This window comes from Verruconis gallopava (genome assembly GCF_000836295.1).
Source record: "Verruconis gallopava strain CBS 43764 unplaced genomic scaffold supercont1.11, whole genome shotgun sequence".
Lineage (NCBI taxonomy): Eukaryota > Fungi > Ascomycota > Dothideomycetes > Venturiales > Sympoventuriaceae > Verruconis > Verruconis gallopava.
The window spans coordinates 453,905-465,119 of NW_015622147.1; the positions used below are offsets into that span (position 1 = coordinate 453,905).

General features: G+C 47.8%; 4 protein-coding genes across 5 annotated transcripts; all 4 read right to left on the reverse strand.

The window, feature by feature from the left end:
- Nucleotides 1-534: 534 nt before the first annotated feature.
- PV09_04087 (uncharacterized protein) lies at nucleotides 535-2,403 on the reverse strand (the record flags this gene model as incomplete). The annotated part of the gene is made up of 1 exon (XM_016357382.1): nucleotides 535-2,403. One exon carries the CDS (start codon nucleotides 2,401-2,403, stop codon nucleotides 694-696), a length of 1,710 nt encoding a protein of 569 aa, XP_016214786.1. The 3' UTR covers nucleotides 535-693.
- A 3,306-nt stretch (nucleotides 2,404-5,709) lies between these two features.
- PV09_04088 lies at nucleotides 5,710-8,297 on the reverse strand. Of its 2 annotated transcripts, XM_016357383.1 has the most exons (7): nucleotides 8,115-8,297; nucleotides 7,994-8,058; nucleotides 7,854-7,945; nucleotides 7,723-7,790; nucleotides 7,178-7,665; nucleotides 6,213-7,129; nucleotides 5,710-6,152 (listed from the first exon to the last, which is right to left on the reverse strand). In XM_016357383.1, exons 1-7 carry the CDS (start codon nucleotides 8,180-8,182, stop codon nucleotides 5,847-5,849), a joined length of 2,004 nt encoding a protein of 667 aa, XP_016214787.1. In that variant the 5' UTR covers nucleotides 8,183-8,297; the 3' UTR covers nucleotides 5,710-5,846. The 2 variants fall into 2 exon arrangements, with proteins under 2 accessions (XP_016214787.1, XP_016214788.1); XM_016357384.1 differs by lacking the exons at nucleotides 7,854-7,945; nucleotides 7,994-8,058; nucleotides 8,115-8,297 and having other exon boundaries at nucleotides 7,723-7,833.
- Nucleotides 8,298-8,793: 496 nt separating this feature from the next.
- On the reverse strand, nucleotides 8,794-9,210 carry PV09_04089 (uncharacterized protein; the record flags this gene model as incomplete). Its single annotated transcript, XM_016357385.1, has 1 exon — nucleotides 8,794-9,210. The coding sequence occupies one exon, from the start codon at nucleotides 9,208-9,210 to the stop codon at nucleotides 8,794-8,796; it is 417 nt and encodes a 138-aa protein (XP_016214789.1).
- A 424-nt stretch (nucleotides 9,211-9,634) lies between these two features.
- On the reverse strand, nucleotides 9,635-11,080 carry PV09_04090 (uncharacterized protein). The gene is made up of 2 exons (XM_016357386.1): nucleotides 10,163-11,080; nucleotides 9,635-10,103 (listed from the first exon to the last, which is right to left on the reverse strand). Exons 1-2 carry the CDS (start codon nucleotides 10,967-10,969, stop codon nucleotides 9,780-9,782), a joined length of 1,131 nt encoding a protein of 376 aa, XP_016214790.1. The 5' UTR covers nucleotides 10,970-11,080; the 3' UTR covers nucleotides 9,635-9,779.
- Nucleotides 11,081-11,215: the final 135 nt, after the last annotated feature.

Genomic DNA, 11,215 nt, shown 5'->3' on the forward strand with positions numbered 1-11,215 from the left:
TAGTCCACACCTGGTGTGTCAATTCAACCCGGCCGGACCAAACGTCGTGGCGCTGTACGTGCTGTCGCGATAAGCCTCATCTTACACGATGTGATCATCTAGGTTGAACTAAGCTGCCAAAATGAATAGGTACGGCTGTCACTCTCTTGCCAGCCAAGGAATGCAGAGCGAGCATGCGCAAAGATGGCAATGCTGCACAACATGTCCTAGCCTCCAGCAGTTTCGATCTCACACGGCTGTCGTACTAGACGAGGTCGTGGTTGTGCCCCTTTAAGCAACAGCCGACTGATAATGAGAAGGTGCTTGTCACGCTGCCGCACTTCCGCCAAGCGAGACATGTCTTACTATGAGTCTTACTTTTTGCAAACTTCCTTTTTCATAGTTCATGCATAGACTACAAGTTCTCGCCTTCTGCACCAGAGAGGCTTGACATTCAAATACTAACAGTCAGGGTATCGAGGGAGTGTACAAAAGCGGCCTTCGCCAAACCCGGCTCGCTTTCAGCAAGATGAATATAAACATATATAGAAAAGGAATGCTTCGAATGCAAATCGCTCAGAACTCACCCACCCAAGGACCGCTTTTTTAATAGCTTCTCGTCAGCCTGTCCCTGGGATGGGATGCATATCAACTGTGCTCCTGGTCATACTCGAGCGTCACCTTCTCTCCGCGAAACAAAGCTCGCTTGGATGCCTACTTCTCGCTTGGCTGTTTTTCGCTGAGTCCGCCACCGTCAGATGGTGTGTGCCTGCCCGACTTCTCCTCGCCAGAACTCGAGAAGTCTGTCGCCGTGCCGCTGAAGCGGCTCTGCACGGCACCCGGCCCGCTGGCCCCTCCGAACATCCACCTCGGCTTCCTCGACGCCTCGATCCAGCCCTGGATCTTCTGCAGTGCTGTTGGAAGATTCGACGAGCTGCTGCTGCCCGATGCGGGCTCCTTGCCTTGCAAACGTGGGAGCAGCTCCGCGCTACTGATCGTGCTGTCCATTGTGCGCGGGCGTGCCGTCTGTGAGACTGAATCGAGGGGCGTCAACGTGTCAGGTCGCGGCCGTGGCTCCATCTCACTCATTGAATTGTCTGGATCGAAAATCGAACCGGCGGAGAAGCTGTCTCTGCCTCTAGCGTTTGTGCCTGAGATCCTTCTGCTATCCGTAGTGTGCAACGAGACCGAGGACCCTGCCCCGCGAACGAATGAGAACCGTAAGTCCTCGAGCCTGTCAGGAGATGTGATGGGGTGACTGCTTAGGCCGGGTGTCCGTTCGCTTTCCCACCGTCTGCTGGACGGCGCAACAGTGCGTGCTGGCTCGTCTACCATTGCAGAAGGGGTTCCTGTCTCATTGTCAAGCGGCTTTCCCACAAGCAGGGACGGCAGCCTGGGCTGAGGTCTCATCTGTGCCTCCTGGATTCTGGCCTGCTTCTCAAGTTCCTGTTGTCGCCTCCGCTCACGCACACCAGCTTCACCGCCTTCACCAAGGAATACCTGCTGCGGGTCGTACTCGCTGAACAGCTGCGACGGCAATGCGCTCCTTCTCTTCAACCACCGCCGGCGGAAAAGGAAGAATACTACTATGATGGCGGCAAGAATCACAAAAAACGTCACGCCAAGTCCGATCCCAATCTTGGCCTGCTGGCTGAGCCCTCGCGACTGAGGAGTCGGCGTAGATGTCATCTCGAACGCCGCGACTGAGCTGGAACTCGTCGGACCATTTGGGGCAGCGTCGGAGCTAGGTTTCGCAGTCGCACTGAGGAAGACAGGGCTCGGCGACGTGGCGAACGTGGTGGGCGTGACGAGAGAGGTTGTTCCTAAAGAGACTGGTGTTGCGCTAGTCTTTGCTGAGATGGCTGAGATAGTTGAGATACTAGAAGGATTTGAGGTGCCCGGAATGCTAGTTATTACGCTAGGGATGCTGATGCCGGTCGTCAATACGGAAAGCGTCGCTGTCGTCACAGGACTCGTGTAGGTGATTTGTGCACTTGTCTGCAAAATCGGTGGTGACGAGTATATGATTGGTGACGGCGTCGGTCCATAGATTAGGAGACTTGATGGAGGTATGGTAGTCGTGGTTGTGGACTCGACGATTTGGGGTACCAACGTGGTTGTGGTTGCAACCGGAACTGTCGTCGAAGACGTCGGTAACGGTGTGAGTGTTGTCGTAAACGTTGCCGAAATAGTGTCGACACCCGGCTCAGTCGACGCGCCAGGCGGACTAGCCAATGTACTTGTGAGAGCCGCTGGGCCTCTCGGTTGGCCACCATTGCCAACGCCTTTGCCGACTCCTTTGCCATTGCCCAAGGCATCGTCGGCGCCATCCCTACGATCTTTTATCCTTGCTCTTGAGGTGACTCTATTTTTCTTCTTCCCCCAAACCACCTCAGCAGCAGGTAGGTTATACGTCCAGCTCATCATCTATTCTCGACCCTGTGCCGCGCTGCATACCGCATCTAGATCGACAGGAAAAAAAATTCAAAATAGATGCGTGTCGCGAAACCAAGGGCAGGCATTATCTAATCTACTTCTTGCGGGGTGCTGTCCACCGCTCGCGGCCGGGCAGTATAGCGGTTGGCGATATACCTGTCTAGCGCCGTCTGTAACGGTAACAGTGTCGCTTCAGTGTACCACTCGTTGCCACAAATGCTGAAACATCGCGGCTTATACTGGTGCCGTGCATGGGGCCTTCTTGAGCGGTTTGGAGAAACGGGCTGTTGCATCACTCGTCCAATTGACCCTTGGCTCAACTCGATCTGCTGAAAGGCAGAGAATACCGGGTCAAGCTCAAGACTTGCAAGATAGCTTTTAACGCATGGAACGATCCAACCCAGATCGTACTCTTGGAGCCTTCTGCGCAGGGTTTTGTCACTGATCCCACCGTTTTCGCGGGTTTGCCAGCTCAGGTTCTGGCTTAGGGGATTAGTCAAACGCATGAAACAAGAGATGAGGCAGATGGCGTTGATGTAAGATGGGATGCTCGTCGGCTTCGAGTTTTAATCCCTGATCCATGGACATAAATAGCTCTGAATCTTTTCGAAAATTCTGCCGAATCAGCATGTTTCTAACTGATGTGTTCGAGGCTGTGTGGAATACTAGTGGTTGATCAAGGTGTAATCATGGCAGTCACGTGTCGTGTCTTCAGTGGAAGGCGTCAAGGGTTTCTGTGATTGACCTGGAACCACTTAGTGCGTGCGATCTGAGCGAATGATCTTGGTTCTTGTTTATACTTTGTGATCGATGAGAACGACTGTTCATTTGTCAAGCCGCCCTTGTTTCCTCAACTTGTAGTTTTGCTGCCCTGTTCCGGGAGATCGCTGTGGCGCGCTCTGCAAACCGGAGGCGGGTATCTTTTGAGCAAGGTCAGGTTCTATCGTCACCCAGATGCCTTGTTCCCGTTTTTCTACTTCGGATGACCACTGATAGCGACCAGACCATTGACCCGGCTGGAGATTCTTCCGGCAAGCTGCTGGCAAACAAACTCTGGAATTCCGTCCGCCCGGATGCTCCCTACTTTGCAGCTGACGAGCAAAACAAAATTCGGATGCCGCTCAACTCCACTGCAAATTTCATTTTGAGACGAGCGAATAGGAGAGATCCAAAAGAAAGAATTCATGGAGCTGCTTGTGGAGACTTCGACGGCTTGTTCTACCCGCCATGTACAGGCTCTCGTGCAGATCGACGTACGACATGATTCAATGCTGTCTGCATTTACCTGAAAAAGGTTATATTCTTAGCATAATGTAAAAAAGAAGAAAAAAAAAAAACCTCTAATGATCGAAAATCAAAGGTGTCAGCGTATATTTCACGTTGCTGTCGCTGTTCCCTTCCCTACGATCCCGATTACTGCAAGTTAACGGCATTCGGTTTCAGCTTGAAGCCTTTCTATTGGAAGCTCATGATGATATCAGTGAATTTTCCACTCTCGGCCTCGTATGATATCAACCAACTCTCAATGCCTGATGTATTAGACTTATCGTTCGCCATGCTATTGATATCGTTGATGAGCAATTTTGACAGCGGCAGGAGCCGATGCTTTGACCGTAGTAAGAATCTGCGTGGTTGTAGAAGCATGTATTAGTACATATCAGCGTGCGTCATAGCTTTTATGTCAAGCGACCAATTCCTTCGTTTTTGGTCCATGATTAGAGTCTTTTCGAGAATTCTTGGTTGTGTCTTCACCCCTTTCAAGAGAAGTCGTAACCCAGAATTTCGAGCATTTGCATATGAAGCAAAACAGACTCCATGCATAGAGAAAATTGGGTCTTTGTCGCAATTCCAGCATTGAACACCGTCTTTCCTTAAATCTGCAAAAGCTCTCTCAAAACTAGCTGCTGTCACACTCACGTTGCGAGATTTGTGCTTACTGGCAATGTCGCTGTCTTCTATCAAATCATTTTTTCTTTTAAAGAAATGGCTTTAAGCTCTTTAGTTTTCAGTGTCTAGTGAAAGTATATTCTGCTGCCTTCTGAAATGTCTAGTTTCGCAATACTATAGCTGGAAAGTGGTCTTCTGGGCTCTCGTTGGCCTTTCATCAATTGTCCAATTGCAAGCATTATATCTACACCATACTTGGAAAACGATATAAAAACCGCCGAACTCTCTTTAGTCAAATCCGTCGACTGGATCGGCAGATGTCTACTAACAGGAGCCCTGTTCGCTTTGCTCTTTGAGCTGACTGAACGCAACAACGTGGGTTGGTCTAGTGCTTGGATATCTCCTAATAGTGTGCTCTTCTCTTCATCGTCATTGTCTTTGGGTATGAGTTTTACCTTAACAAAAACACTACATATGCCTGAATGATCAGGCCATCGAATTCGAAACGTAAGACTTACTGTTGGACTCATAGATATATTATTCTTTACAGCTCTTGGGAATTGTATGGGTGTAAGTCTTTGGATCCTCTCAACTCTTTGCAACATTGTTGCCTTCAAGAGAACTACGGAATGTCACCAATTAATACCATGTGAGTTTCCTTCCCACAGGATTTTTTTTTCAGTGCATTGGATGTCAAACATGTACTCTTATCTGATGACACCAGCGACATGGGTTGATTATATATAGGCAAATTTTGTCTCAAGACTTATCAACAAGGTGTCAATCTGCTTTACGGCATACATTGGGCAGATCTCTCTGCGTTTGGCCTGTAAGAGCATGGCAGTTCCCATTCCTGTTAGGACGAAATACTTCGCTTCCGGTGCGACGCAAATATAATGAATTTGCAAAATTTTAAACATCCGAAATAGGTATGCCTGCTATATTTTTCTCTGTGGTGGGTGCAGACACGGCTTGGCCGTGTCTCACTGTTAACGTCCACGTCACGTCCTGCACAGTACGTCGCTGATATTTTGACCGGATTGCTTCTCATAACCACATTAAAAGCCACAAGCGCTCGGGAGTGCACTAATCAATGCATCTGGAAAAATAAGTAGGGCTTTCTTACTTGAAATAGCAACGGTTGTGCAGAATTCCGTCAGGGTGAATGCAAATGAAGTTCCTGCGTATGCAGGCTAAGTTTAGAGAGGTGACCCGGCGTCTTTAAACGGAATGAGAGCAGGAAAGGCATTTTCTGCTGCTCTTTGTGGAACTTGCGCGACTTTCTGCTTTTATTCCTTCAGCGAAACGTGAATTATCGGAGAATATGAAAAACATTGATTCCAGGTTTTTCCTTTTGATAGGTGCAAAGGGGTAGGCAATCCATACCAGAAATATTCGAAGCTCTTGCTCATCATGATCGATTGCCTTTGGTACTCCTACTAGGGGATTAAAATGGGCTAGAATAGATGGAATCTTCATCTCGTTCTCAGAATGCAAAGCACCCTAATTGCTGGTAAGAAGATCATCTGAATAATTACAACAGTTCACAGAATATTTAAATTTCCGCTCTGGGACACGCTTGCGCTGTTTAAATCGTTGCCATCCGAGCCAAACTCTTCCGTACTATATTGCATCCCAAAAAGTTCAAACCACGATTCGAACCATAAATTAGAACTCGGTGATTGATTTGCAGCCAAATTGATCGAAGTTTCATTCGATATCGTACTATAGTCGACAAGTGACCAAATAGCATTGGCGTATTCTGTAGAAAGGGGGGCGATCTGTGACCGCGGTATTGCTAGCTGACTATACATAAGAGTATTCTCGGCAGCTTGCTGGAGAATCAGAGCCTTCGAACAGTTAGCAGCCATAGCAAAGAGAGAACGACACCTGCCACTCTAACAGCTTACCATAGTAGAAACATTGCGCCAGTATCTGCCAGTGTCTTGCAAGTATAAGATTGCCTCCTGCAACAAGTTTGAAGCTTTGAGGCGAACCGAAGAATCTTCGTTGTGAGCATAAAGCGCAGCGATAGAGCCAGCAATTAGGATACAGTAGCCACTGAAAGAAGAGCGGAATGTGCACATATTTTCGTTCGCTTCCTTGAAAAGTTCCACCATACTCTGCGCATGCCGCCAGCCAGTATCAAACATACGGGCCAGAAAGCTCGATGGTGCTGAAATGTTCCCCATTTCAAGTCGGCGTCGGAGGAGGAATGGATGGGTAAGCATGCAGTAGCAAAGATGTAAAAGCACTCTGGCAAATATTATGGGGCCTGTACTTTGGTAATCAACTCGTCCTTCAGGTGATATATGAGGCGCTAATACTTCGGAAAGCGGTCGGTCCAGTTCCAATCGACATTCTAGATGAATTAAATCGGCTTCAATAGCAGCGAAATCAGATGCGGGATCCCATGGAGGATATCGACTTCGAATGTTGAACTCCTGCAGCATGTATTGTGCTGTACGACCGACAGTGTAAGCCATCACAATGACATGAGCGAAGCAACCTTGACGCTGAGAATTTCGTGAAGTGCGATTGGCAAGCTCATCAAGAGTCAATGTTTGTTGCCACAGGCCATCTCTCCACATTTGTTCATCACATGGCAGTTGCAATTGGCAACAAGCATCGACGATTGCGGGAGGTCGACCACGACCGCACGAAACAAGTCTGTCCAGCAAGTAGACTGACCAAAAGACCCTTCTTCGCTCTTCTTGATCAGCATATGGCAGATGCGCAGGAGGCTCAAGCATAAGCCCCAGATCTTGGGCAATCCGGACAGCCATTCCGATTTTGACCCAAGCAGCGCCGTGTCTGGATTTGCCAGCTGGAGAAATTTCAGTGATTGTGATGAACAAATTCTCGGGCTGCTAACCTGTAAAATCAAATAATGCTAATAAGGCAATAGTTTGCACGATTGAGACATTAGATGATTTGCTATTACCAAAGCAGTTGGAAACCACGGATTTCCACGACTTGTTGGCGTAGCTAACGGCGATTTCATGGGTGTCGGCTGGAAGTCGAGGGTGATGGCAAAATCGAACAGCACTGGCAACAACGGCAAGCACCAGATGATCGGCAAGTTCATTTTGGGCTAGCCGCCGCCGGAAGTTGCCCTCGTGAAAGAATGAATAGGGCTGGTTCTGCGCGCAAGTGAAGTAGGCATCAATAACAGCCGTCAGCACATCCTGGGAGATGGAATATCCCTCAGGGCCAGGTGATAATACTTCGGCTTCGCCATCAGCATTTCGGTCGTTAAAAGATCCTGAAAGGCGTCTTCTTTTGCTGCGTCGCTGCCCACGCTCTGGATCCTCGAATGCCTGTTGTGTCACTCGTGATGACGAGGACAGAGCGTTGGATATCCTACAGCCTATGTAAGACGCCAAAATCAAGTAGTGAGCAGTGAGAGAGAAGTCCGACCTTTCTAATTGCGCAGAAAAAGATTGCAATTTCTCCTCTATTGAGTCCAATCTCTCCATGATCGCGTCCTGTGAGCTTTGCGTATTAGTCACATAGTTATTGATTATCCCCATGCATGAGGTAAAACGTACACGTGCATTTCTGGACAACTCCTCAGATCGATCACCCTGTTGGTTTTGCGATTTGCTTTTTCCATCATTTTGGGAGTCGGAATAGACACACTCTAGATTTCCCGTTACACTTGTTCATAATCAACTAAGTGGTGGCTAACCTTGTCTTAAACGTCGACATTGCGTGCAAGCTGGTCGCCCGCCCGTGCATCTAGTTTTTTTACGCCTCAAGATTATTATGTTAATCCCAGAAACAGAAGAACGAGCAACGAGAAAACTGACCTGCACGCAACGCAAGCCTGAGCAATTCGATGAATTGGTAAGTAGGTGACCTCGCCGTCATTGTTCATTCTTCTTAGTTAGTCACGCGGACGCTGCTCTGCATGATAACATCCCCTGTGTGCTCAACGCTGGTTAGCTTAATGCAACGTTGAGGGCAAAAGTCAAAGGAGTTGGTCGTCGAGTCCCAAGGCACTGAATGGAAGTTGTTTCTAGGTTCGAAAACGGTCACGTGTGTATCTCTCGTAAGTTCACGCGACGGGGGCGGGCTCTTATCCGCATTTCCCCCAGAGTTGGCCGGAGTCATCTCGGCGATACTCCGCAGTCAACAAGCACAGCTAATTCTTACCCAAAGACGCAAGATTTCATTGTTCATGACCCGTGCGTGTGCTTGTTATCGTTCTCTATGTTCAAAGCAAATGAATTCAGTGATCCAACGACCTCTTGTCACCCGTAAGCAAAATGACTTTGATAGCCACATGAAAAAAGTTGGAGCCATGATTATCAAGTTGTCATTCTTTCAAGACATTGCGATGATGGTGATCTATGGATGAGTACAATGGGTTATGTGGCACTTGCGTAAGCGTGGTTGTTCAATTCGTTAGAAGTTTAGGTCTACATAACATAAAGCTCCTAGAGGGTTTGTTGATGCATAAAAGAATCGTTTCGACCATCCTCCTATTCAAGAAAAGCGATAAACCACGTTTTCAAAAGCATCCGTTGGGAACACATAAAACCATCGTAAGTTATCGTCATTGACATTCCAGATGGCGTGCTCCGCATTTCCAGGTATGAAGACAACGGTGCCGGCTTCGACATTGCTCTCAACACCATCGATTTTGACAGTACCACGGCCTTCTAAGATGTAGTAGACCTCAGCCTGGGCGTGTCTATGAGCACATAGATGACCTGTCTTGGGAGGGCAGACGGCAATGCCTGTACACAATGAATCTGTGGGTGTCTTTCCAGTGGAAAAAAGAGTCTTCCAATTGACATTGGCGAGCGCAAAAGTTTCTTCGGCCAGCGCATCTATATCTCGTCCAGAGAGAATGACAGGACGCACTGTGTTGGACGTTGAGGCTTCGGTGTCCAGCTCCATTTCCCTCGCAGGCCAGTGTGGTTCTTGGATAGAGTCGAGAAAAATCAAGTTCTTAGTCAAGGCGAATGAGCAGGCTATTTCTACATGCGAACATGCTCTTTTAAAGACGTCAAATCTGCCAACAAAGTGTAGAAACCCCGATCGCGTCAACTTGCAGTACAGCACACGCTGAGGGGCGATGCTAGTGGTTCTAATTACTATCCATCTCCATATATGCGGCAACATTGTCCAAAACAGGCTCATAAATCCTCAAGGTGTCCAACACTTACCGAGTTCAAGCTCATTTACAAGTTTGTGGAACTCAAAGTTCTGAGCCAACGTCTTGGCAATGACTTTAGGTTTCTTTCGGTCCGAGCGGACCGAAAGCACCAACGACTTTCAATTACAATTGTTACGATTGATCAGACGTAGGAGGTTTGTTACTCTTGAAGCTAGTTGGGCTAATCTGCTTGATCACATAGTCCACATTCTCATGCTGCCCCTTTCGTTATGAACGTATTTGACAAGGATTTCTTCGTTTCTCTAATGAAATCTGTACGAACAAGTTACTTGATTGTCTTTACCGCATGCTATAGTCTGACTTCTGCTTTCCCAGAACCTCGCGATGACTCATCATCGCTCTCACGAATATGAATTACCAGTTTGCCAAACTGTGCCCCTTTCTTCATCTCTTCAAAAAGACCTTCGATTTCGTGCATATTGTCTATCCCTTTTACCACGCGGGAAATAACTGGATATATCCTACGTTCATTGACGAAGGCGACCATCTGGCGAAATTCTTCGCGTGATCCCATTGTCGACCCTCGAAGATCAATGTTCTTTAGTACCGCACTCATGGAGAATGATAGCGATGGGCCGGTTGTCATTCCGTATGATACAATGACTCCACCTTGCTGGTTTATACATTAGCACAAATTTAAACCCCGATGCATTCAGTTGCAGAGGCACTGACCTTGAGAAGTTTGACGGCACTGTGCACGATCGAACCTCCGGCACCATCAATAATGGCATCAAAATACTGTCTTTCCGATGGGAGTTGAGAGATGAGCTCTTTCTCCCATCCTTGTGTTTTATAATTGGCTCCTGCACGAGCCCCAAGCTTCTTAGCTTTGTCTAATTTTTGTTCGTCGCTACTTGTAACGTAGACGTTGATTCCCATAGCCACACTATACGCAAGAACCATCAGAGCCACACCACCACCAATACCCGTGACAAGGATGTTTCGATTTGCCACGGCATTTCCGCTTTTCGTAAAGAGAGCACGCCAGGCAGTCAGTCCAGTAAGCGGGAGAGCAGCTGCTTCGATATCGGAAAGATGCTTTGGAGCTTCTTCAACGTCACTCCACTTCACGCATATAGTTTCCGCGAATGTGCCTTTGGGATTGAGCTTGGTACCTCCTAGAATTTTGTATCCAGACTGATCTTCTGGACCCTCTGTAGCTTTCTCCCAACCACATCCAGGATTGATAATTACTCGCTTGTGGAGAAAAGCCGCCGCAGCTGGAGACTTTCCGGTGAGAATTACTTTGCCACAGCCGTCAGACAATAATGGCACACCGAAGGTAGTCCCGGGGTAAAGATGCTGGCGAATAAACAAATCTCTGTGATTCAACGCAACTGCGGAGAGCTCCACGATTAGTTCGTCGTCTTTTGGTTCCGTTTCAATGTACGTTTTCTTCTCGAGAGGATAGTAAACTTCGCCCGGGCGTCCTTCGACAGACCGAATCACTATTGCCTGCCTCTCCGTTTTCAACGCCATGCTGTTCAAATGTTGATTTTATATGATATTGGTGTCTTCTAGTGAATGGAAGTTTCTTAGGTAAAGATAAATGATTTGCAGTATCAGACTCTCGTGCCGCGCACAATATAACCTCTGCCCCACTGCGGTCCGCTCGGACCTGATTTGAAATGCATCAGACCCTTTCATCGGCACAATCTTTTCATTCGACCCAAAAGTAGACTAACTCGACTTATACATATTCATACTACTAAAATAGCACTCTGT